Source organism: Rhinoraja longicauda, chromosome 28 (genome assembly GCF_053455715.1).
Source record: "Rhinoraja longicauda isolate Sanriku21f chromosome 28, sRhiLon1.1, whole genome shotgun sequence".
Classification (NCBI taxonomy): domain Eukaryota; kingdom Metazoa; phylum Chordata; class Chondrichthyes; order Rajiformes; family Arhynchobatidae; genus Rhinoraja; species Rhinoraja longicauda.
Genome location: NC_135980.1, coordinates 25,940,286 through 25,964,774, shown reverse-complemented (window position 1 = coordinate 25,964,774; position 24,489 = coordinate 25,940,286). Strand labels below are relative to the sequence as shown.

Below are 24,489 nucleotides of genomic sequence, written 5' to 3'. Positions count from 1 at the left end.
CTCCAATTTGAGGTACTCTTCTTTCTCTGCAATAACCTCAGCCCACCTCCCACCCTCCATTGAGCCCCAGTTGACCCTGCACACATCTCTCCCTTCACCCTCCACCTACATTCCTTCCCCATGCGACACAATTTGCACCTCGTCAATCCTCGAGCTTTACAATTTGCAACTTTTGTCTCACACCTTCTGCATGTTTGTTTTTGGCCTTTGTCCAACCATCTGCATATCAAAAAACCTCCCTTTACCCGTGTTCACCAATGGCCCTCCAAGGTTTCACCCGTCCCTCCACTCTTCTAGTTTTCTTCCCTCCATTCCTGCAATCTGTCCGAGGGGGCCCAACCCAAACATCACCTGTCCATTTTCTTCAGGGATGCTGCCTGACCGGCTAAGTTACTCCACTATTTTGTGTCTCTCTTCAGAAAGACAATAGTTGTGATATCAGTGGAATTGGAGCAATCTTCATATGCTCCTCCTTGCATTTGATTCCAAACCCAGATCTGAGCCTTTAACTCAGTAGTTTAGTTAAGTGAAACAGGCCTTTCGGCCCACACCGACTAGTGATCCCTGCACATTAACATTACCCAACATACACGAGGGACAATTTACATGTGTACCAGGCCAATTCACCTACAAACCTGTAAGTCTGTGGAAGGAAACCGAAGATCTAGGAAAAAACCCACAGGGAGAACGTAGAAACTCCGTACAGTCGGCACCCGTAGTCAGGATTGAACTGGGTCTCTGGCACTGTAAACGCTGTAAGGCAGCAACTCTACCGCTGCGCCACCATGCCGCCCTTCAGTTGATAGAAGGAATTGCAGATGTTGGTATACAAAAAAAGACAAAGTACTCAGTAGGTCAGGCAGCATCTCTGGAGAACATGGATAGGTGACGTTTCAGATCCAGACCCAAAAGGTCATATGCATTTTCTCCAGAGATGCTGCCTGATATGCTGAGCCGCACCAGCACTTTGTTTCTTTAACTCGGTCTTGCTTTTGGTCATATATTCTCCTATTTCCTGAAAGGCATTTGTTGAACCCTCACTCCAGTAAGTGTTTATATCTGGGGTCTTGTATACCTCTGAGAGTTAGTGTCTGTAGGACTGGACTCCAGTGATAATCAGTGTTTGCAAAACAGTATTTCAGTGCTGTCAAAACTCTCACACATCAATCGTTACCACCACAATCAACTGTTCCAACTTACCATTCATTGTGAAATGAAACTCACCTTAACTTGGCTGAGTCCCAACTTGAACTGAAGCATGTTCACCATCATTCCTGTCTTTGCTTACCAATTGATGAATTAACAAAAGACAGTGCTGGAGTAACTGAGCAGGTCAGCCATCATTCTGGAGAACATGGATAGATGATGTTTTGGGTCGGCACTTTTCTTCAGACGGATTATTTTGATTAATTAACACCTCAGATTGAGTGTGAAGTAGTGTCCTGATCAAAAACATCTCTTGTCCACATTCCTCAGAGTTGCTGCCTGACCCATTGAGTTATTCCAGCACTGTGCGTCTTTTTTGTAAATCAGCATTTGTCGCTTTGTGTTTCTCCCTCAAATTTAAAAAAAATTCCCCTGTTTTCAAATCACTACATGATACCCATCCCGATCATGTTAACCTGTCCCAGCTCCATGATGTTAAACCTTCCACTTCTATCTTCTCGGTCTTCCTTTAATTAATTATACCACCACCTGTATCTTCATGTGCAGGAAGGAACTGCAGATGCTGGTTTACACCAAAGGTAGACACAAAATGCTGGAGTAACAACAGTTCAGGCAGCATCTCTGGAGAAAAGGAATAGGAAGGGTATCGACCTAAAACATCACCTTTTACTTCTCTCTAGAGATGATGCCTGACCCAGTTACTCCAGTATTTTGTGTCTACCTTCATTCCAACAGTTGACCCAAGCACTGTATTTATACTAAATCTATTTCCCTTTCTTCATTTAAAACATTGCTTAAACTATGTATTTGACTGAAATGCTGGAGTAACTCAGCAGGACAAGCAGCATCTCTGGAGAGGAGGAAAGAATGGGTGATGTTTCCAGTAGAGATGCTGCTGGTCCCGCTGAGGTACTCCAGCATTTTGTATCTACCTTGTTGAATCTGTGGTCACATTCCAATCCCTGAGATAGTCCACTTCAGGCATTCCAGAGTTCCTGCTGGACTGATATACACTGGCAGAGAAGAAACCAGTTAGTGACTGGTATTGTAATATTGTCAAAGTTGGAGCTCAATAAATAATTGCGTCACTAGAATATCCCCAAGCACTGAGTGGCACATTTCCCTCAAGGGCTTTGAGAATGTGAATTTCACCAATTCAAACTAGCTTTTAAGTGAGATGGACAAAGTTTAAAAGATACGTGGAAGGCAAGTTTTTTTTTTAGAAAACAGTGGTGGGTGCTTGGAACATGCTGCCAGGGGTCGTGTGAAGGCAGATATAATAGTGGCTTAAGAGGCTTTTAGATGGGCATCATGATATGTAGGAAATGGAGGGATATATGGATCATGTGCAGGCAAAGGAGATTAGTTTAACTTGGCATCAGTCAATACAGACATTGTGGGCTGAAGGTCTGTTCCTGTGTTGCACCATTCAATGTTCAAACTCTTTAAGAAATCTAACTATAACCACTTAGTCCGTGGCGATATTCTAGTGACGTAATTATTTATTGAGCTCCAACTACACCAACCCAATTACTTTCAAGAGGGGTTAAATCCACAACTCTCATGAAGTATGTAGAAAGGAACTGCAGATGCTGGTTTAAACCAAAGATAGACACAAAAAAATTGGAGTAACTCAGCGGGACAGGCAGCATCTCTGGAGAGAAGGAATGGGTGATGTTTTGGGTCGAGACCCGTGTTCTGACTGGTTAGGGATAAGGGAAATGAGAGATATAGATGATGATATAGAGAGATAAAGGACAAAGAATGACATATATGCAAAAAAGTAACAATGATAAAGGAAACAGGCCATTGCTAGCTGTTTTAGGGTGAAAACGGGAAGCTAGTGCGACTTAGGTGCAGGAGGGATAGAGAGAGAGGGGGAATGCCGGGGCTACCTGAAGTTAAGAGAAATCATGAATCATACCACTAGGTTGTAAGCTGCCTAAGCGAAATATGAGATGCTGTTTCTCCAATTTGAGTTTAGCCTCACTGACAATGGAGGAGACCTAGGACGGAAAGGTCTGTGTGGGGAGGAACTACAGATGCTAGCTTAAACCAAAGATAGACACAAAATTCAGTAGGACAGGCCGAATCTCTGGAGAGAAGGAATGGGTGACGTTTCGGGTCAAGACCCTTCTTCCGAGGACTGTGTGCGAATGGGAAGGAGAACTAAAGTGCCCAGCAACTCTCATGAAGTGCTGTCTACCAACCTATTTCTGACTTGAAGTTTGCATGGCGAACATGTAAAGATAAAGTGCTGGAATAACTCAGGCGGTCAAGCAGCATCTCTGGAGATCATGGACAGATGACATTTCGGGTCTGAAGAAGCAACCCAAACTGAAACATCACCTATCCATGTTCTTCAGAGATGCTGCCTGACCTGATGAGTTACTCCAACACGGTGTCCTTTTGACATGTTTTAGTTTAGTTGTTGTTTGTAATATTCAACAGCATGATGGTCATGGGTCTGAAGAAAGGGCCTCAACCTAAAACCTCACCTATCAATGCCTTCCAAAGATGTTGTCAGAGCTACTGAGTTATTCTAGTACCGTTTTTGTTGGTAAACTAACCTCATCCCAGTTCCCCGACTAGTTGCACAGTCCTCCTAATTTAATTTTACTGATTGCATGCCTTGTTGTCACCTTCTCCTTAGCTAACAATGATCCATTCTACATTTTCCTCAATCAACATCCCCTTTGATATAAGAAAATAACTGCAGATGCTGGTACAAATCGATTTATTCACAAAATGCTGGAGTAACTCAGCAGGTCAGGCAGCATCTCGGGAGAGAAGGAATGGGTGACGTTTCGGGTCGAGACCCTTCTTCAGAGATGCTGCCCTCCCGAGATGCTGAGTCACTCCAGCATTTTGTGAATAAATCGATTTGTACCAGCATCTGCAGTTATTTTCTTATCCCCTTTGATATCTCGTTCTCACGTCTTACCCTTTCATATCTCTGTCTCCCTCTCCCCTGACGCTTTCTGAAGGGTCTCAACCAGAAACATCACCCATTCTTTCTCGCCAGGGACACTGCCTGTCCCGCTGAGTTACTCCAGCATTTTGAGTCTATCTTCGGTGCAAACCAGCATCTGCAGTTCCTTCCTACACATCTGTCATTCCTTGCTGTTTACATGGTTAACAACATGCTCTGAGCACCAGACTGCATTGCAGCTACAAAGCAATATTGACCATAATGCTTGAAAATGTTTGATCAATCTCTCAAGACAGCCATAAAATACACAATACCAAAAATACTCAATCACAGTAGCTTATCAATTCTCATCAGAAAGTACCAACTCAGCTTCACCATCTCATCTCCCATCCCCTAGCTTCTTCGGGCTTAGAATGAGAATGGTTATATGTTTATATGTACACTGCAAGGGCCAGGAGGCGAGCGGGCAAGATCATCTCTGACTCCTCTCACCCTGGCCACAAAATCTCTGAAGCACTTCCATCTGGAAGGTGACTCCGGACTGTCAAAGCAGCCACAGCCAGACATAAAAACAGCTTCTTTTCCACGAGGAGTTCAACTCAATAACCAAAATCTGTTGTCTCTTTTTTGCTCTGGTTTATTTTCACCACATGTTTAGACCGTAATGTTGTATCCTTATTGTTTTGATGTGTTTCGTTATTCTTAATTGTTAACTGTACGTTTGTGCTGTCATTTGTGAGCAGAGCATCAAGGCACATTCCTTGTATATGCACATACTTGGCCAATAAACATTCATTCATAAGTGATAGGAGCACAATTAGGCCATTTAGCACATTAAGTCTACTCCGCCGTTGAATCAAGGCTGTTCTCTCTTTCCCTCTCAACCCCATTCTCATGCCTTCTCCCCATAACCCCCGACACCCGTACTAATCAATTGCTTTCTGCAATTAAATGCAAAACAAATCTAACATCTTAATCATAAAATACCTTTATTCAAAAAATCACATTGTGGCAATACATGTCGGAATGTATAGCAACCAGGAATCTAATCAGACTGTTCCCATTACTGTATATAAATAGAGCATCTTTCAAATGGTAAAAACATACATTCCAACAATATTGTAACAGAGTCAGACGCTTATTTACAATTATTTAAAAAAGTTTGCACCTGGATGCAAACACGAACACTGCACAAAACGAGCAGGCATCTGATGTTAAGAGTCTGCAGGTGGTTTAAGGCCACAGCTATAGTCCATGCATCAGCTTTCTACAAACAGCAAACACCAACACACTGAGTGCAAGTGGACAGGGACTCAGACATGCAGTGCCAGACACAACTATTGGCTTTTGGTCAATTGAACTCAATCAAGTTACTGTCAATGTAAGTCAATATTGATCTGCCCCTCAGGCAGCACTATCTAAGAGTTCTTCCAACTCAACTTCAGTGTTGGTAAAATAGAAGGCATGGTCCACAACCCTTCAGTGATGTCGGTCAGGCGAGACAAACCATGGATCTGGGGGATTTATAGATGGCCTACACAGGAAGTGAATGCACAGAACCCAAGTAAACGTGGTCCACAAGTCTAATGGGCTTTCACCTGGTGGGTTAACAGATAGTCGCGAACTGGATTGTCCCCCAGTTATCTTGAAGGGTTCAAAGCGAGGGTTCCTCTGATGGCTTGTGTGTGGTGTCCTGTCCCGGTTTTCGGGCAAGGACCCGAGGCGGGGAGAGGGGGACGGAAGGGTTCCTCGGATGGTCCACGGGGTAGAAGGTGCGCCAGAACTGGGGCTAGAATGCTTGAACCTGCGGACTCAGCAGCAACTGGCAGCCGCTGTTGACATGGGTCAACACCTTCTGTTTGAGCTGAGCCACCTGCTCCCGCAGCAGGCTGGCGGTAGAGGCTAGCTCTGAGTTCTGGCACTTGAGGCCCTTCACTTTGTCCTCCAGCCGGGAGATGCGCTCCAGCTTGCGTTTCCTGCACTTGGAGGCGGCGATGCGGTTCCGCAGGCGCTTCCTCTCCGCCTTGATGCGCTCCTGTGTGTCCATGTCGATGGGCGAGAGGGGCGGGGTGTCGCCGAGACCCGACACGTCCGGCACGGTCTGCGGCTCGTCCTTGGGGGCTTGGAGCCGGCTCTGCGGGCACAGAGGGTGGCCGAGCGGTGTGTAGGAGACGGCGGGCGGCTCCGGGCTGTAGCTGACGGTCGGCGCCGGCCCCGGCGTCCCGTTGAACGGGCTGAGGTTGGTGTAGACGGGGGGCTCGGGGTGTTGCAATCCGCCGGCGTTGCCTCCGGCTCCCGAGGCCGGACCGGGGGCAGGGAGCGGAGCCTGCGGACCAGCCGGGCCGTTCAGCTGGTTCTGTTTGTGCAGATCCTCCAGGGCTTTGACGAACCCCTCGGCGAACGAGTTCTGCTCGTCGGTCACGCTGCGGGGGAAGAGGTTCTGCCCCGGGCCGGGGCTGGTGGTCACCAAGCCGCTCGACTGGATGATCAGGCGTTCGAGGTCGGGGGAGGCGAGCTTGAGAAAGCTCAGGTCGGGCGAGTTGAGCGGAGCCTCGGGGTCACGTTGGCTCTTGAGGCCGTTGTCAGACACGGGCAAGCTCAAGCTTAAGCTCTTCTTCATGCTGTACACCGTGCTCAAGGTATCGTCATGGTAGAAGGGCGTTTCCATACCGGGTCCAGACTGCCGGCTGGGGAAAGGCAGGGACTCGAACCCGGGACTCCGCTCGCCTACAGCAGCTGCCTGTCTGTCCGTCCACTTCGTTCCGGCGCCACTCCGCTCACGGCCGCTCGCCCGCCGCCGGCTCCTTTATATACCTTCGCCCACGTGTTCGCCCCATCGCATGATGTCACCTTCGGGCCCTCCCATTGGACGTCGGTGACGTCGTTGCCTCCGGCTGCTTTGCATGCAGCGCGGCCATTGGCCGCCCGTTGCCAGGGCGACGCGTTGTGTACTCCAAATAGGGTGACGTAATGGTTTCGGGGAGGGCCGCGTCGGAGCACGTGACCCGCCGCTTGAGGTGGAACCCGGAGCCTGAGGGGGAACTCCAGTAAATGTCCCATCCACACCCCCCAGTCACATCAACAGTCCCACATAAATCTGGCGGCTCACTTTAAACTATTAAATTCCTGTTAAAAAAGTGCTTATTACTTTGTGGGTTTCGGTACAATATTTTGGACTAAAACTGGCACGTATGTTAAATTTTAAATACTAATGTGTTGTAAAACAAAACAGTCCCCTGGGGTTGGGGGTTAAGGGAGGAGAGGAGGGTGAAGGGGGGTGTTTGAAAGCTCTCAGGCATCTAACCTTCACCTTGGAATGAGCAGCTTTGCTGCGCTACAATGTGTGGTCAAGGACTCGCTTCCTTCACAACAAGGCGGATGAGGAACGCGTCGCTTGGCGGCTCCTGCTCGGCACATTCATGCCTTGGGTGGATGCTTTTTTTTCAACAGCAAAGCAAAAGGGGAGGCCACGAAACTCCCTTCACAACACGAAACACAAGTCATCTTTCAGCCAAACAACTGGTGCGCGCTCCACTTCTGTGAAAAGCTGTTCTTAATTTGCTTGTTCGTTTCTCGGTATTAGGGGATTGTTGGCAAGACCAGCTGTTATTGATCGTCCCTACTTGGACCTACATAGAACCATGCAGCGTGGAAGCAAGCCATTCTACCCAACTATTCCATGCCAGTGAAAGACACAAAATGCTGGAGTAACTCAGCGAGACCCTTCTTCAGACTTTCGGGTCTCGACCCGAAACGTCATCCCGCAGCCCTGCACAGAATTTTCTTTCAGATATTTAAACACTTCCCTTTTGAATTCTTCATTTGAATATGCCTCCAACACTGCCCCTCGCTGGCCATTCTTGTCCCTGACCACTTGTGTGTAAACAAGCATTTCCTCATGTAACTTTGCAAAAACAACATATACCAATCAGTGCTATCTGTGTGGAGTTTGCATGTTCCCCCAATGACTGCATCCTCCGGGTGCTCTGGTTTCCTCCCACAAAAATGATGGGTGACGTTTGGGTCAGGACCCTTCTTGAGACTGACCCAACTTGAAACGTCACCCAACCTTTATCTCCAGAGATGCTGCCTGACCCACTGAGTTACTCCAGCACTTTGTGACTATCTTTGGTATAAACCAGCTTCTGCAGTTCCTTCCGACTCAGTTAGCTCCAAGCTGGTTGTGCATCCCTAATGTGCAATGATAGAGAGTGAGCAGAGTGTCATAGAGTCATAAAGTGATAGTGTGGAAACAGGCCCTTCAGCCCAACCTCCCACACCGGCCAACATGTTCCAGCCACACTAGTTCCACCTGCCTACATTTGGTCCATATCCTTCCAAACCTGTCCTATCCATGTACCTCTCTAACTGTTTCTTAAACATAGGGATAGGCCCAGCCTCAACTACCTCCTCTGGCAGCTTGTTTCATCCACTCACCATCATCACCCCTCAGATTCCTATTAAATCTTTTCCCCTTCACCTTAAACCTATGTCCTCTGGTCCTCAATTCACCTACTCTGGGCAAGTGACTCTGTGCACCTACCCGATCTATTCCTCTCATTATTTTATACACCTCTCTAAGATCACCCCTCATCCTCTTGTGCTCCAGGGAATAGAGTCCCAGCCTACTCAATCTCACCCTATCGCCCAGACCCTCTAGTCCTGGCAACATCCTCGTAAAATCCTCGAGAGTGAGTGTTATCTTTGACTGTTGGGCAGGGAAGCGAGTGTAGTGTGCAAAGGGAAGGATCATATAAAAGAGAGGAATTTGAGACAAGGAACATGTTGCCTTTGATCGGTTTCTTTGGTAACCACAGGACTTCCCCAATAGCTCTTTATATTTTTGAGTTGTAGTCACAGCTGTAATGTGGGATATGTGCTGTCCAATTTACTCACAGCACGCACAAATAGCAATGAAATAAGCAATTACGTTAAAAGAAACGGGGTCACTGGAAAATATTAAAACCATTTCCAGAATGTTATCAGAACCATGTGGTTATAACTATCAGGAAAGATCAAACTGGTTGAGAGTCAGTTCTCTCGAAATGGAGGCCTATCTAATTGATGAGGAACTTACAGATAACGAGAGGGTTCGACAAGCCAAATGTTGAAAAAGATGGCTGCCTGCAGTAGAGAACCACACCGGAACTCTTAAACATAAAATAGCTCACCCAATGTGTTTATATTTCACCAACAAGTCGAACCTGATTTGCTGGAATAAGAATTTTAAACGTTTTTTTTGGAAAAGTTAAAACAAAATAAATAACTTTCTCCCTTCTTAGTCCAGGTGTCTGTGACTGACTCCGGCTTCATGTTCCATCCCATATCTTCCCTTCTGCCAGTCCTCCTGACTTCTGTCTACCCTCTAAGGCATTCTCACCTCATCTTAAACCTGTGCAATTACCTCCTTAAAGTCACCCCTTTTTAGTTTAGTTTAGTTTAGTCCAGAGGTACAGTGTGGAAACAGATCCACCGAGTCCATGCCAAACAGTTATCACCCATATACTAATTCTCTTCTGCACACTAGGGTCGTGGGTCCTGGACTTTCTCACCGCCAGACCCCAAGTGGTCAGGATGGGGGAACACACATCTAGCCCCCTCACCCTGAACACAGGATCCCCCCAGGGTTTGCGTCCTTAGCCCCCTACTGTACTCCCTGTACACACACGACTGTGTGGACAGGTTCAGCTCAAACTCCATCATCAAGTTTGCTGATGACACTGTAGTGGTGGGCCGGTTCTCCGACAACAATGAGAAAGCCTACCGGGAGGAGGTGGCTGATCTGGCACTCTGGTGTCGGGACAATAGCCTCCCCTTGAATGTCAAAACAACTAAGGAGCTGATTGTGGAGTTTAGAAGGGCTCAACATCCAAGGACGTACACGCCACTGGAAATAAATGGGTCTACTGTGGATAGGGTGAGCAGCTTTAAATACCTGGGAGTCCACATCAAAGAGGATCTGACATGGACAACACACATTGCCGCACTGGTGGGTAAGGCAAAGCAGCGCCTTTACCACCTTAGACAGCTGAGGAAATTCAGAGTGTCTCTGAGGATCCTTCAATGCTTCTACTCTGGGGCTGTAGAGAGCATCCTGTCCGGCAACATCACAGTCTGGTTTGGGAACAGCTCTGCCCAGGACAGGAAGGCCCAGCAGAGAGTAGTGCGTTCTGCAGAACACACCATGAGAGCTACACTCGCCTACCTGCAGGACCTATACATCAGGAGGTGCAGATCAAGAGCAAGCAAGATTATGAGGGACCCCTGCCACCCCAGCAACGGACTGTTCCAGCTGCTACGGTCAGGCAAACGCCTCCGCTGTCATGCTGTGAAAACAGAGAGGATGAGACGGAGTTTCTTCCCACAGGCCATCAGGACTGTTAACTATTATAACTCCAGGGACTAAATTTTATTTTCTGTATTAATTTTAATTTATATGCTGTAATTGTAACTTTTTTTTTGCACAATCCGCAGGCATTGCCACTTTTATTTCACTGCACATCGTGTATGTGTATGTGACAAATAAATTTGACTTGACTTGACAATTTAAAGAAGCCGATTAACGTACAATCCTGCGCTTCTTCGGAATGTGGGAGGAAACCGGAGCACCCGGTTTTGTGTGCCTTCTGTCCATTTGGTCCATCTGCTTAGAGGTCAGTCCAGTTATCTCACCTTCAAACATTTCTCCGCAACATTATGTCCAGCTGCCTACTGTAGTAGTGTTTTACAACATCAAACAGCATAGGCATGGCTCCCCCTGATTATATTCCACTCCTTTCCCTCCATTGCCCTGGGCAGTTTAGAAAAGAGAAAGCCCCCCCTCCCCCCCCTTAAATAGAGATGTAGGAATCACATCAGCAATCTCGTCAGTGTTATTTATAGAGAGAGGAAGGTGAGTGCCGGGAACTAGAATCACAAGCATTGATCCAGCCACATTATTCTGCAAAGAGCGTGCTTTCAAAATAACATTCCAAACTAAAGAACACATATTTTGAAGACACATATTTTGAACATATCTGAAGAAAGGTCTCGACCCGAAACTTCACCTACTCCTTTTCTCCAGAGACGCTGTCTGACCCGCTGAGTTACTCCAGCTTTTTGTGTCTATCTTCGGTGTAAACCACCATCTGCAGTTCCTTCCTACACAACACATATTTTGTTCCATGTTTAAATAGTGCATGACAACCAAAGAACCTTTAAACAGTTAAAGGTTCAATGTCAATATTGCAGCCAGTTATTACGTTACTATGGGTGGGGTGATTATTACCAGTGTAGCAAGACAAACAGCGAGAGAGGGAGAGCAGCTCCTGCTAACCCTTTCACTCAAAAAGAGCAAAGCAGAATGATGGGAAATACATTCCAAAGCATCATTCCTCCAGTGTGTCACTCGCAGCCTACAAACTACAAACCTCCTTTTCCAGAATAGGAAAGCTTTTATTTTATTTTGCAGCCACAGGCTGTGAGTCAGCCCCACACAGAGCGTGAGTGGGTGAACTGTTCCACGCGTCGACTACACAAATATCATCCCAAAGATTCCAAAACTCACAGCACACAAGCCCAAAACACGTCTCAAAACTTCATAACTAAGCGGAGCAGAATTAGGCCATTCGGCCCATCCAATCTACCCCGCCATTCAATCACAACTGATCTATCTCTCCCTCCAAACCCCATTCTCCTGCCTTCTCCCCATAACCCCTGAAACCTGTACTAATCAAGAATCTATCAATCTCTATAAATATCTATTGACTTGACCCCCACAGCCTTCTGTGGCAATGAAATCCACAGATTCACCACCCTCTGACTTAAGAAATTCCTCCTCATCTTTCTCAAGGTACGTTCTGAGGCTATGCCTGTAGTCCTAGACTCTCCCACTAATGGAAATATCCTTTCCATGTCCACTCTATCCAGGCCTTTCACTTTTCTGGACACTCTGACTAAACTAAACATTCTTCTTTCTTTACTGTTCTTTACTGAACCACAAATCCTACAGAGTAACACGTTTGCCAGCGCCAGAAAGGTGGCGACTCTTGTGTACTGCCGAGGTGAGGTCTGCTGTATGATTTTACCGGGTTGCATGCAAAACAAAGCGTTTCACTGATCCGAGGCACATGTGACAACAAAGTATCATTGAATGAACACTGCTGCAACTGGACACCTTCCCTGATACACCATAGAATAAATGTTGTAAGGAGATCACACAGATTAGGTGTGTGAAGAAGGGGCTTCATTTTCTATTTAGTACCTTTTTTTCAGCCTATATTCACAGGTCTCCATTTTGTGTGTTTTCTTGGTTGTTTTTTTGTTTGGTTTAAGGTTACATTAAAACAACAAGAAAAAATGTTATTCTCGGTGTCAACAAAGCACGACAGTCCTGGTGGGGCCCACCAATTTTGGAAGATCTCCAGCTGGCCAGTAGCTCCCTCGCCTCCACCCTCCCTCTTCGAGGGACAAATCTGGTGTGAACATAACTCTAGTCCGCCTAAACCTACCTGATCTCCCGGTTGTCAAACATTTTAACTCCCCGTCCCATTCCCACACTGACCTTTCTGTCCTGGGCCTCCTCCATTGTCAGAGTGAGGGCCCAATGCAAATTGGAGGAACAGCACCTCATATTTCAGTTGGGCAGTTTACACCCCAGCAGTATTAACATTGACTTCTCTAACTTCAAGTAACCCTTGCTTTCCCTCTCTCCATCTCTCACCCTTCTCAGTTCCCCGACCAGTCTTACAGTCTCCAACTACATTTTATCTGTTTGCTTTGTTATTACCTTCCAGGTAACAATGATCTATTCTACATTTTTCTTCATCTGCATTCCCTTTGTCATATTTTCACAGCTAACACTTCCTTATCTATGTATCTCCCTCTCCTCTGACGTCAGTCTGAAGAAGGGTCTCGACCCGAAATGTCACCCATTCCTTCTCTCCAGAGATGCTGCCTGTCCTGCTGAGTTACTCCAGCATTTTGTGTCTTTCTTCGGTTTAAACTAACATCTGCAGTTCCTTCCTATACATTAACTCTAGAAAGGATAGGTAGTCAGCATGATGAGACATCATGAAGGACCCACTACCTAGACTTGTCAATGGTCAAGCTTCATGAGGGAGATTCCTTGATTGACCAAAACCTTTCTGCACCAGAAGAACAAAGATCATGATTGTAGGGTTGACATGCTTCTAAAATCTGATAACCTTTCCCAATTTTGGGTGATGTGAATGTTGGAATGAGGCAAGTAGCAAGATCTTCACCCTTCATGTTGGCATTTCCTCCTCTCCCCCCAAACATGCCTCCCTTCTTTCCCCCCCACCCCCCTTTCCTAAATTACTCTCCCAACTGCTTCTCCCAAATATGGTTGCAATATTTATTGTGATTGGTTCACTGAATAACCTTCTCCAAACATGACAACATCAAAGCCACACTGTCAACTCTCACAGATGGTCGGATGCCAACTAGTTCACTGTACACAGCAGTCACAGTCGAAGGATCTCGACCCAAAATGTCACCCATTCGTTCTCTCCAGAGATGCTGCCTGTCCCGCTGAGTTACTCCAGCATTTTGTGTCTGTCTTCGATGGAAACAACTTTGGCCCAACTTCTCCATTCCAATCATGATGCCCCGTCTACACTAGTCCCACCTGTTTGGCCCACATCCCTCTAAACCTTTTGTATCCACACACCAGTCCAAATATCTTTTAAATGTTGTTATAGTACCTGCCGCAACTACCTCCTCTGTCAGCTCATTCCATACACCCATACACCCTCTAAATGAAAAAGTTGACCCTCAGGTTCCTATTAAATCTTTCCCCTCTGACCATAAACCTCTATAAACTAGAGGAAAATCAGGATAACCTCATTCAAGCCAAATGCAGGCAGGTGGGACTAGTGTAGATGGGACATGTTGTTCGCTGTGGGCAAGTTGGGCCGAAGGGCTTGTTTCCACACTATGAATTCAACGGGTCAAGCAGCATCTTTGCAGAACATGGATAGGTGATGTTTCATGTGGGGATCCTTATCAAGACGAAATGTAAGGTCGGGGTGGGAAGAAAGCTGGGATGACTCTCTGATTCGTAGTCATCACAAAAAATATATATCTCTCCTAGTTAGAATAAAGTATTGTAATTGTGAGGATCTGGAGTAAAATTGAATGATCCACCCGTTAAAGTGGCTGGAGTATTTTTTTTAAACAGCCGAAACGCGAGCAGTCCGAGAAGTTCCGACCCGAAAAGTCACCTATTCTACCCCTCCAGACATGCTGCCTGACCCGCTGAATTACTGCAACATTTTGTGTCTGCTTCTTTCTGGAATTGAAGCCAGGTCAATGTGAAAGGCAGGTCCATTTTGTAAACATGTGGTCCCTGGAGAGAGAGGAGTTTGGAGCAAGTCCCCCTGCCCTTGTAAAACAAAAACAAACAAAATGTGTGTGTGTACGCAAAGCATGTGTGTGTATACGTGAATGTGCGTGTGAATGTTTGTGGCATGCAGGTGCGTGAGTTTGCGTGCGCGCCGCGGGGCAGCCAGTACAGAGGCAGACACACATCAAGCTAGACATTTACATTATGTGTGGGACGAGAGTGGGAGAGCTGTTAGAGTCTCACCTTCCGGGAAGACACCGAAATGAAACTAGGCAGATGGTGAAATATGATCCGTTTGCGCCTCTCGTTCGAGTATTGAGGCAGTGGCACTCGGTCTGTGCTTCACCCCCCCACACCCCTCCCCCTCCGACCCTATTTGGTTTAGATTACAGCAGAGCGCTTCATCAGCACACACACACACGCCTATATTTAGGACGAAAGGAATGCGTGCCAAAAAATCACACGCCCTATATTTAGCCGTGAGATTTTGCAAGGCGTCCACATCGAAAAGACTTCAAAGGACTTTGAAGAAGGAAGTGTGGTGAAAAAGTCAGCAACAAGTTAGTCAAGATTCGGCTGTCGCTCTCTCGCTGTCACCCACCCTCCTCTGATGGTCTCCGCCGTGGTAGCTCTCCGACTACCGCCTCCGTACAGAAGGGTTCCCCGTCCCCGCCAACCCACCCCGCTTCCTGCCGTCTCTTCCACTCTGCACGCTCACTCTCCCTTTCCCCACCCCCACTTTGTATTCCTCCCTCAATCACGGTACCCCTACTAAACTTTATTCCTCGCAACCCTCGTCATTCAGCACGGAAACAGGTCCTTCCGCCCAAATTGTCTATGCCGCCCAAGATGCCCCATTTAAACGAATCCCATTAGCATGCGTTTGGTCCATCTATATACTAAAACTCTCGTTTGTTATCTTGTTTGTGACTGAACTTCAGCCAAAGCGGTACACGATAGCGCGACAATTTTAGGCCCGCCTTACTCACCATTGTCACTTTAGTGATAATGCAAGTAGTTTTGTTGAAATCGGTGTTATATTTTTTAAGTTATTCACATTTTAAAGTTTAAGAGGAGGGGGAGGGGAGGAGGGAGTGGGGGAGAAGGGAGAGTAGGACAGGGTGTTGCACCAATGCAGGAGAGGTTTGGGCCCAACGGGTCCACTTTGTCTAGTATTCCTCTAAACCTTTCCTGTCCATGTACCTGTCCAAACGTTGCTATAGTACATGCCTCAACTACCCCTTCTGGCAGCTCCTGCCACATACCGGTCACTCCCTGTTCTCTCTCTCCCTGCCATTTACTGTCTATCTCTCCTTCCACCTCACATTTCATTTCCCTTCCCTCCATCCTCACTCCCTGTGCCTCCTCCCTCCACTCCCGGTACTCTCATTCCACCATCACCCCCCTATATCCCCTCTCCATTCTCTTTCCCTGCATCATCTCCCTCTACTCCCACCCTCTCTTCACCCACACTCTCATTAAAAGCATAAGAAACAGAAGTAGGAGTTGCTCTGCTCTGCCTTCAATAAAACCATGGGATGATTCATTCTGGGGTTGAAGACCGCTTCCCTGCTCTCTCCCACGCCCTTTGATTCCACTGTCGTTCAAATGCCTTGTCATTCTCCACCTTGAATACATTCCATGACTGTGCCTCCAAAGCTCACTGGGGTAGAACATTTTGAAGAGACCACTCTCCAGCCAATATAAGACGTACAGGTATGTAGGTTAATTGGCTGGATAAATGTAAAAAATGTCCCTAGTGGGTGTAGGATAGTGTTAATGTGCGGGGATCGCTGGGCGGCACGGACTTGGAGGGCCGAAAAGGCCTGTTTCCGGCTGTATATATATGATATGATATGATAACCTTTCACTATTTATCCTTTCCAGTACTTCCTTTATTTCTTTTTAATATTTCTCCCTGGACCTGCCTTATGAATTCTAACTCCCTTCCAATTCTATACTCTGGTGCTCAAGTGATAATTGGGAGGAGAGAGTTGTAATTGGACTTGAGAAATGACAATGGGTAGGTGGATTGGCATGTTGCTGAGTTGGGAGATTTTTAACCTGAAGTTGCTGTGTTAGTGAGCTGTGGGCGTGTTGCTATGTGTCAGCATGGTAAAACCATTTATTAAGATTGGATTTATGTGATCAGAGACTTTGTCATTATCTGTAATAAACTCTGGCACAAGACACACCCTTTTTTAACACATTACAGTCTGGTCCAATGGTAAATTCCTGTTCTCTCCAATGGCTCAGATCTATTGCTTCGTGCTGAATGAAACTCTTCCCATCCATGTGAATTATTGCGGGTGATCGGTCGGTCGATGATTGACTGAGATATCTTCGCTGATTTGTCTCTCCAGTGAACACAAGAAAATAGGAGAATGGAGACACGGAACTGCAGATGCTGGAATCTTGAGAAAAACACAAAGTGCGAGAGAAACTCAGGTCGTCAGGCAGCATCTGTGGAGGGAATGGATAAGTGACGTTTCAGGTTGGGACCCTTTGTCACACTCAAATAGGAGAATAATTCTTCTCATCAGGCATCTCAAGCCCATCCCACCATTCAAGATGATCATCAACTTCTCTTCAGTGCCATAGGCACAAGATGCTGGAGTAACTCAGTGGGTCAGGCAGCATCTCTGGAGAAAAAGTATGGGTGACGTTTCAGGTCAGGACCCTTGATTCTACATACTCTTCATTAGCAGTTGCCCAGTCTTCAAATCTCTGACCTTCAAAAATGTATCACCATCTACTTCAAATACCTTCAATGATTTAGGTCCCACCACTCTTTGGAGTAGAGAATTCCAGACATTCATCGCCCTCCGCAAGAAGAAATATCCACACCCCTTATTATTTTATGATAACCACCTCCCTCCCCCCCCCCCCCCCCCACCCTTATCTTATAACCTTTAGGCAATTTCTCACCCTCTATAATTTCAGTCTCCAAGTCATTAGCTTGCTCTCTGTTTCCCACTGAATCTCCCTATTGTGTCAGATCCCCACCTCATTTCCTCAGTCACCTCTATAATTCAGCCATCCTGGCCTTGTGACACCCATTGTCTCCCCGTCACAGTTTCCCCATCTGCATTCAAAACAAAAATCCATTAGGTTTCTCGTTTATAGAGGAATCAAAGGACATCAGCATTGGGCTGGAATTCATGGTCTTGAACTAGTCCTTGTAATCTCATCCGGCCTTGCTATCCCCAAAGATCTCAAAATCTCTCCTTGAATTTAATTCTTCTATTATTGGTGGTATGCACTCACCTGACTAGGCCTTAACTCTGTAATTCTCTCCTTTAACCTCTAATTTTACCCCATCTTTAAAAAAAAATTCTTAAAGCCTCTGACCAAGCTTTTGATCATCTGCTGCAACATCGCCCTAAATGCCCTTCAGTTAATTTATTGTTTGATAATGCTCCCACAAAGCACTTGTTGTTCTCCTCTCCGTTAAAGCTGCAATAAAATAGGAAAGATGATGTTGTTCCTTCTCGTCTCCCCCACCCCTAACCTATTAATTGAGACGGCATGGGAATCTAGACATAGTTTTTAGATACAGCATGGAAACATGCCCGTTAGCCCACCGAGTCCGTGCTGAGTAGCGATCACTTGTACACTAGTTCTATCCTGCATACTGGAGGCAATTTACTGAAGTCAATTAACCTACAAAAATGCATGTCTTTGGGATGTGGGAGGAAACTGGAGCACCGGGAGAAAACTCACAAGGTCACAGGGAGAACGTATAAACTCCGTACAGTCAGCACCCCATAATCAGGATCGAACCAGGCACTAAAGGGCAACGACTCTACCTCTGCACCACTGTGCCGCCCTATTCTTACCTGTTCTTAGACATGTGGAAACATGATAACAGAACAGGTGCATCAGGGTGTGGGAATGGAACCTGCTGAAGTAATTTAGGTACCTTTCTAATATCTTGTAAGAGATCAGACAGGATACTGCAGAGAAAATATTGGGGTAAGAGGGCAAGCAGAATACAAGCCAAGAGCAAGAAAATATATGCTTGAGGTGACAAAGTATATGCCTAGAGCAATAGAGTAATGGGGTAGGAGCTGCTTTACGTCCTCGTCATCCACCCTGGGTAGTTCTACAGAACTGGCAAAATTTGCAGCAAAGCGTCAACTACGGTACTCTGAAGCACCAATTGCCACTTTTGATTGTTGTAGTTGACATATGAAAGAATAGAGTACTACCAGAGGATATCAGAGCATTGTCCACAGGCAAAAGTACTAACTCATTAGTATTATCATAGCGCACAGAATACCTGCACAGAATAACAAAAGGCAACAGGGCAACACAGAGCACTATCGGAGCAAATCAGATCAGCCCAGGAGAGAGCATTCTTAATCCAGCACATTGGAATAAGATCGCAAAGCAACAATTTATCAGAGGGTGTCAAGCGTATTTAACCAAAGCATCAAAACACAAGTCCAAGGAAACAGAGAACCAGCTTTGAGTAACACCAGCTATTGTACAGTTATAGAATATTAGCTCAGAGAACGCAAATACAAATCCAGGGCCTTATTTCCTTTTAGTTCCCCGTGCACTGGATAGATACTCTCTCGTACTAAAGCTATAAACTACGACTCTGATGATTGAAACTAACACTCTCCTCTATTATAAGTACACTGGCATTTGGAGCGTTGCATTATTACTGGAATAGCACTTTGATTTGACCACCGATATGGACCTTTACAACACTGGCGCCTCAGTGCCTGTCATGGTTTAAATGTTGCTAAATATGACGATAAACTAAACTAAACCAAATTAAAAAAAAAAAACATTCAACACCTCTGTTAAAAGATTGAAGAGATTCTGTATGTCGGCAAATACTCTCTTGAACCTCGGCAGGTGTAGAGAGCATGACTGGCTGCATTAGAGCCGGGTTTGGCAACGCAAATGCCCAGGAAAGCAGAAGATTGCAGAAAATGGTAAACATCACGGGTACTGACCTCCCCACCATCTACAGGATCTACAGGAGTCGCTGCCTCAAAATGGCAGCCAGCATCACCAGGGATCCACAACACCCTGGTCACACACTCATTTCACTCCTACCAGCAGGAAGAAGATACAGGAGCCTGAAAACTGTAACGTCCAGATTCAGGGGCAGTTTCTTCCCAACTACCATCAGGGTATTAAACACTACAACCTCCAACTGAGCTCCAAACTATATAAATTTGGGGGTGTTGTTTTTATTGGTTCTGTCTTTGCACGATTAGTTTGTTTTTTTACATACTGATTTATTTATTTTTGTTTATTATAGTGTTCACAGTATACTGTGTACATATCTGTTGTGGTGCTGCAAGTAAGAATTTAATTGTTCTGTTTCAGGACATATGACAATAAAACATTCTTGACCTTCATCAAGGGCAGAACTTCTGGTTTCCTTTCCTTTCCCTTAATTCAGTGTTGCTCATTCCCAGATTAACTGTGAACACTTGAAAATCCTTTCAACATTTATTTACTTGGAGTTTTACTTTTAATTACTTCGGGTGCACAGTTCTACCGTTGAATTCTCAGCTAAACATTAGTTCAGTGGAGATTCTCTCGAAAGATGGGACTGCCTCCCCATGCTGGGCTTCTACATAGCAAGTCATATTTCAAGATTTGTTGTGATCTGCACTTGGAACGGAAAGCGATTTCATAAGCGTGAAGTACAGAAACCTGATGCAGCTGTGGGAAGGACAATTTTGTTTGTCACACACCCGGACATGGGGCTCCGTGGCAGAGTTTCGAGAAGGCTTGACATTATCTGCGTTTCCATGCTAACTCGTTTGGGGATTCCCGAACATCTGTCTCACATTCAGATACATTTCCACTTCGGCCCTGGGGGTGGAGTGATATTTACTCACAGGGCAGGCCTGGCAAGCACATCATGTTAATATTTTGCTTAACCCTTTTATCACCAAACCTGTATTCAACGATGGTCAGAGAGTCACGGTAACACAAAATGTTACTACCTTTGAGGTCTTAATTGCATTGGCGCTGGCTCTGACTGACTTACAGGCCTCACAGATATCGATTCTTACTGAGGTATGGGTTCCACACATATTACACACATTCACAGCTTCCACATTCAAGTTCTCTCATTCATCCAATAATACTATGCAGGGAGGAAAGCTGGTTTACACTGAAGATAGACACAAAATGCTGCAATAACTCAGCGGGACAGGCAGCATGTCTGGATAGAAGGAATGGACGTTTCGGGCAAGACCCTTCTTCAGAAACCTTCAGGATTCTTCATGATCATCAGGAAGAAGGGTCTCAACCCAAAACGTCACTAGCATTTTGTGTCTGTCATTCAATAATACTACAACGTAGTAGCACTTGATCCTCGGCTCTGACTGCGATTTAATTTAATCTCTCAACTTTGCTGTGGTCACAAGGGGTTAAACAGGAAATTAATTTCACACTCCACTTATGTATGTGGTTGATGTGAGGCAGTCGGTCGGTGACTTCCACAATGGCAGTAAAACCTTTAGGTGCAAATGCAGTTTCTCTGAGGTAATTGCCAAAATAAATTATTTATCACACCGTCGTATGTAACCAATTAACCAACAGTGACTAGCAGTAACCACTCGATAAAGAATAATTAATTACTAAATCAATAAGTTTAAACATTCAGGGAATAATTTGCTCTTTGTGAGATCTTGTCAGAATGTAGAATGGCCATGCTCGCTGGCTACATGTTGGACTCCGATCCTTAGAGGTAAACATGCCATAGACATTAATTGGTAGGGTGTACTCCCAGCCATATACATTGGATTTGTGCATCCTCCCAACTCATTGTCCTCCAGAATACTCCTCCATTTTGAATGGTTATGGATCATGGATTTTCACAAGTTGGCTGCAGTGTTATTACTTTCTGAGGTGTTTGAGAACATCCCCAAAAAAATCCTCTGTTCATCTGATAACCTCTTGCCATGAAGGAGCTTCAAATTGAGTTTGTATTTTGGGCGTTCGGTGTCAGGCATGCAAACAATGTCATTGACCCAGCGGGGATAACTGAATGTAATTACCTCTAAGGATCGGAGTCCAACATCGCAGAGGATCTTACCTGGTCTACCAACACCATTACCACAGTGAAGAAGGCACAGCAGAGACTCCACTTCCTGAGGATCCTCAGGAAGACCAACCTGCAGGAGAAGCTCATGATGTCCTTCTATCGCTGCTCCATCGAGAGTGTGCTGGCATACTGTATAACCACATGGTATGCCAGCTGCTCAGAAAAGGACAGGAAGGCCCTTCAGAGGGTCATCACGACGACCCAGAAGATCATCGGTTGCTCACTGCCCTCCCTGGAGCACCTGTTCAGCCTGCGCTGCCTCAGTAGAGCAGGAAAAATAATAAAAGACCCATCCCACCCCGGCCACCGTCTGTTTGTTCTTCTGCCCTCTGGTCGACGTTTCAGGTCGATCAAATCCCGAACAAACAGACTCAAGAACAGTTTTTACCCCAGGGCCATACGAGAACTGAACACTACTTTCTGCAATAGGTCACACTGTTAAAACTTTTGTATTTAATATATTGGTATTTATTTGTTTTGCATTTATTGCATATCTGTTTTTTACGCACCGTCAGGATTGCTATTTTTTAATTTCGTTGCACTTGTTGCAACGACAATAAATGAATATTATTATTATTATTAGGGCCTCATTGTTGGGGAAGTTGGCGACAGAAGTTGTTGGTTCACTTAGCCTGTCATTAACTCGGGAGGAATCTGCGCATATATTTGTTGGTACCGCCTCCAAGTTGTCAATGCCACAGAAACATGCGGTAGGACAAGGATCATATTTGCCCAGTAGTCTATGAGATTTGTGTTTGCTTCCTTCGGTGAATAAGCTAATTACTTTATACAGGTCCTCCGGATGCATGCATTTTCATATAAGCATTGTCTTCATAATGCAGCTTGATGGCTGAAGATGGATTGACTTTGCTTCTGGAGTGGAGGTGTCTTGAAGTTTTCCCATTTGTTCTGTAGGATAGTCCCACATTAGCCAGTGAGACACAGCAAAATGATGAGAAGGAGCAAGAAGATTAGCAACTTTGCAGATGATACAAAAGGAGGTGGTTTTGCAGATAGTGAAGATAGTTGTCAAAAATTGCAGCAGAATCTTGATCGTTTGGCCTGGTGGGCTGAGGAATGGTAAAAGGAATTTAATACAGTGAAATGTGAGGTATTGTATTTTGGTAAGTCTAACATGGGCAAGACCTGCACAGTGAATGGTAGGGCTCTGGGAAGTGTTGCAGAGCAGAGGGACCTACGAGTGCAGGTACATAGTTCCTCGAAGGTGGCGTCACAGATAAATGGGGTGGTCAAAAAGGCTTTTGGCACATTGGCCTTCATCAGTCAAGAGTATTAAGTAGTTGGGAGGTCATGTTGCAGTTATATAAGATGTTGGTGAGGCCACTTTTATGTATTATGTTCAGTTCTGGGCACCAAGTTATAGGAAAGATGTTGTTAAGTTGGAAAGGGTGCGGAAAAGATTTACAAGCATGTTGCCAGTACTTGAGGGCCTGAGCTATAAGGAGAATTTGAGCAGGCTGGGACGTTAATTATCTGGAGCACAGGAGGATGAAGGGTGATCTTACAAAGGTGTATAAAATCATGAGAGGAATAGATCGGGTAGATGCAGAGAGTCTCTTGTTCAGAGTAGGGGAATCAAGAACAAGAGTGCATAGGTTTAAGGTGAAGAGGAAACAATTTTATAGGAATCTGAGGGGTAACTTTTTCCACATAAAGGGTGGTGGGTGTATGGAACAAACTGACAGAGGAGGTAGTTGAGGCAGGAACAATTGCAACGTTTAAGGAACAATTAGACAGGTACATGGATAGGACAGGTTTAGAGGGATGTGGGCCAAACGCAGACAATTGGGACTATTCTAGATGGGACATGTTGGTCAGTGTCGGCAAGTTGGGCCGAAGGACCTGTTTCCATGCTGTCGGACTCTATGACTCTGAGTGTTTTGGGACAGTGACTCAGCCTTGCTTGACACTTGTCTACACGGAGGTTGGATTGAGACCACTGTGATTCATCTTCCACAGCCTCCTGGGAGGGTACATTGCTCCAGAGGTTCACAGCTTCCTAAAATAAGAAATTCCTTCTTGTCTCTTGATTCTGAAACGATGCACCGGGGAAATAATTTCAACGGTATTATCCTGTCAACCCCCCCCCCAGTCTAACATCCCAAGTATTAATTTGTTCAATCTTTCCACATAAACCAGTCCCTTCACCCCAGAACTCAATGTTGTGAACCTCTCTCTCTGGACATTATCCAAGTATATCCTTCTAGTAACGAGACCAAAGTGCTCTGGTTGTGATTTCACTCAAGCCCTGTTATTGTAGCAAATCCTTTGCACTTCATTCATCTTGCAATAAAGTCTAACAAGCCACTCATTATCCCATGTACATGCAGTACGGGCACACTAACTTTGTACTTCTTGATCAAGGACAACCAGATTTTGTTCATTAGTCTCAACCATTTAAATGATATTCTGCTTTTCTGTTCTTCCTACAGAAAGAACAATCTGTACCCTCACTTTTCCCACACAATAGTCTCCATCTGCTATGTCTTGGCTCACCCTGTGACTTAACATCAACTAATCCTGTCCCCATGATTCTTATTTGCTGGCAATACTCACTGAGTGGTTTAAATAAAGAGGAGTTGAACTTTGTTTTCAGAGCAAAAAAAAAGTCACATAAATGCAGAACTCTGGCAAATTCTGGGGAGCTGAGAGTTTGTGGTCTGATCTCCACGTCATTCTCTAGACGCATCCTATGAATGGAGCAGGCTCGAACGTCACCAGAGTGCGTCAGATTCAGACGTCATCCGACAAAAGGCCATTTCTGAACCGAAGCTAATAATAATCTGTGCCCGGAGACTGCTACCTTCAAACTCTGCTTCCATCAGCAGCCGCCGTCGCCATGGCAACACTGACATCTTTTGATGACTGCAATTTTCTGCAGCAGGGGGTGTGCGAGGCTGCAGATTCCCACTCACTCAGGAAGCCAAGTAGAAGCACAGA

The 24,489-nt window shown here is 45.5% G+C and overlaps 1 protein-coding gene across 1 annotated transcript; it reads right to left on the bottom strand.

The window, feature by feature from the left end:
- Positions 1 to 5,091: 5,091 nt before the first annotated feature.
- On the bottom strand, positions 5,092 to 6,900 carry LOC144607407 (transcription factor JunD-like). The gene has a single exon (XM_078424247.1). The coding sequence runs from the start codon at positions 6,765 to 6,767 to the stop codon at positions 5,889 to 5,891; it is 879 nt and encodes a 292-aa protein (XP_078280373.1). The 5' UTR covers positions 6,768 to 6,900; the 3' UTR covers positions 5,092 to 5,888.
- Positions 6,901 to 24,489: the final 17,589 nt, after the last annotated feature.

What these genes read in the sequence shown, in the direction of transcription:
- LOC144607407 (XM_078424247.1), bottom strand. Translation starts at nt 6,767, where the DNA reads ATGGAAACGCCCTTCTACCATGACGATACCTTGAGCACGGTGTACAGC.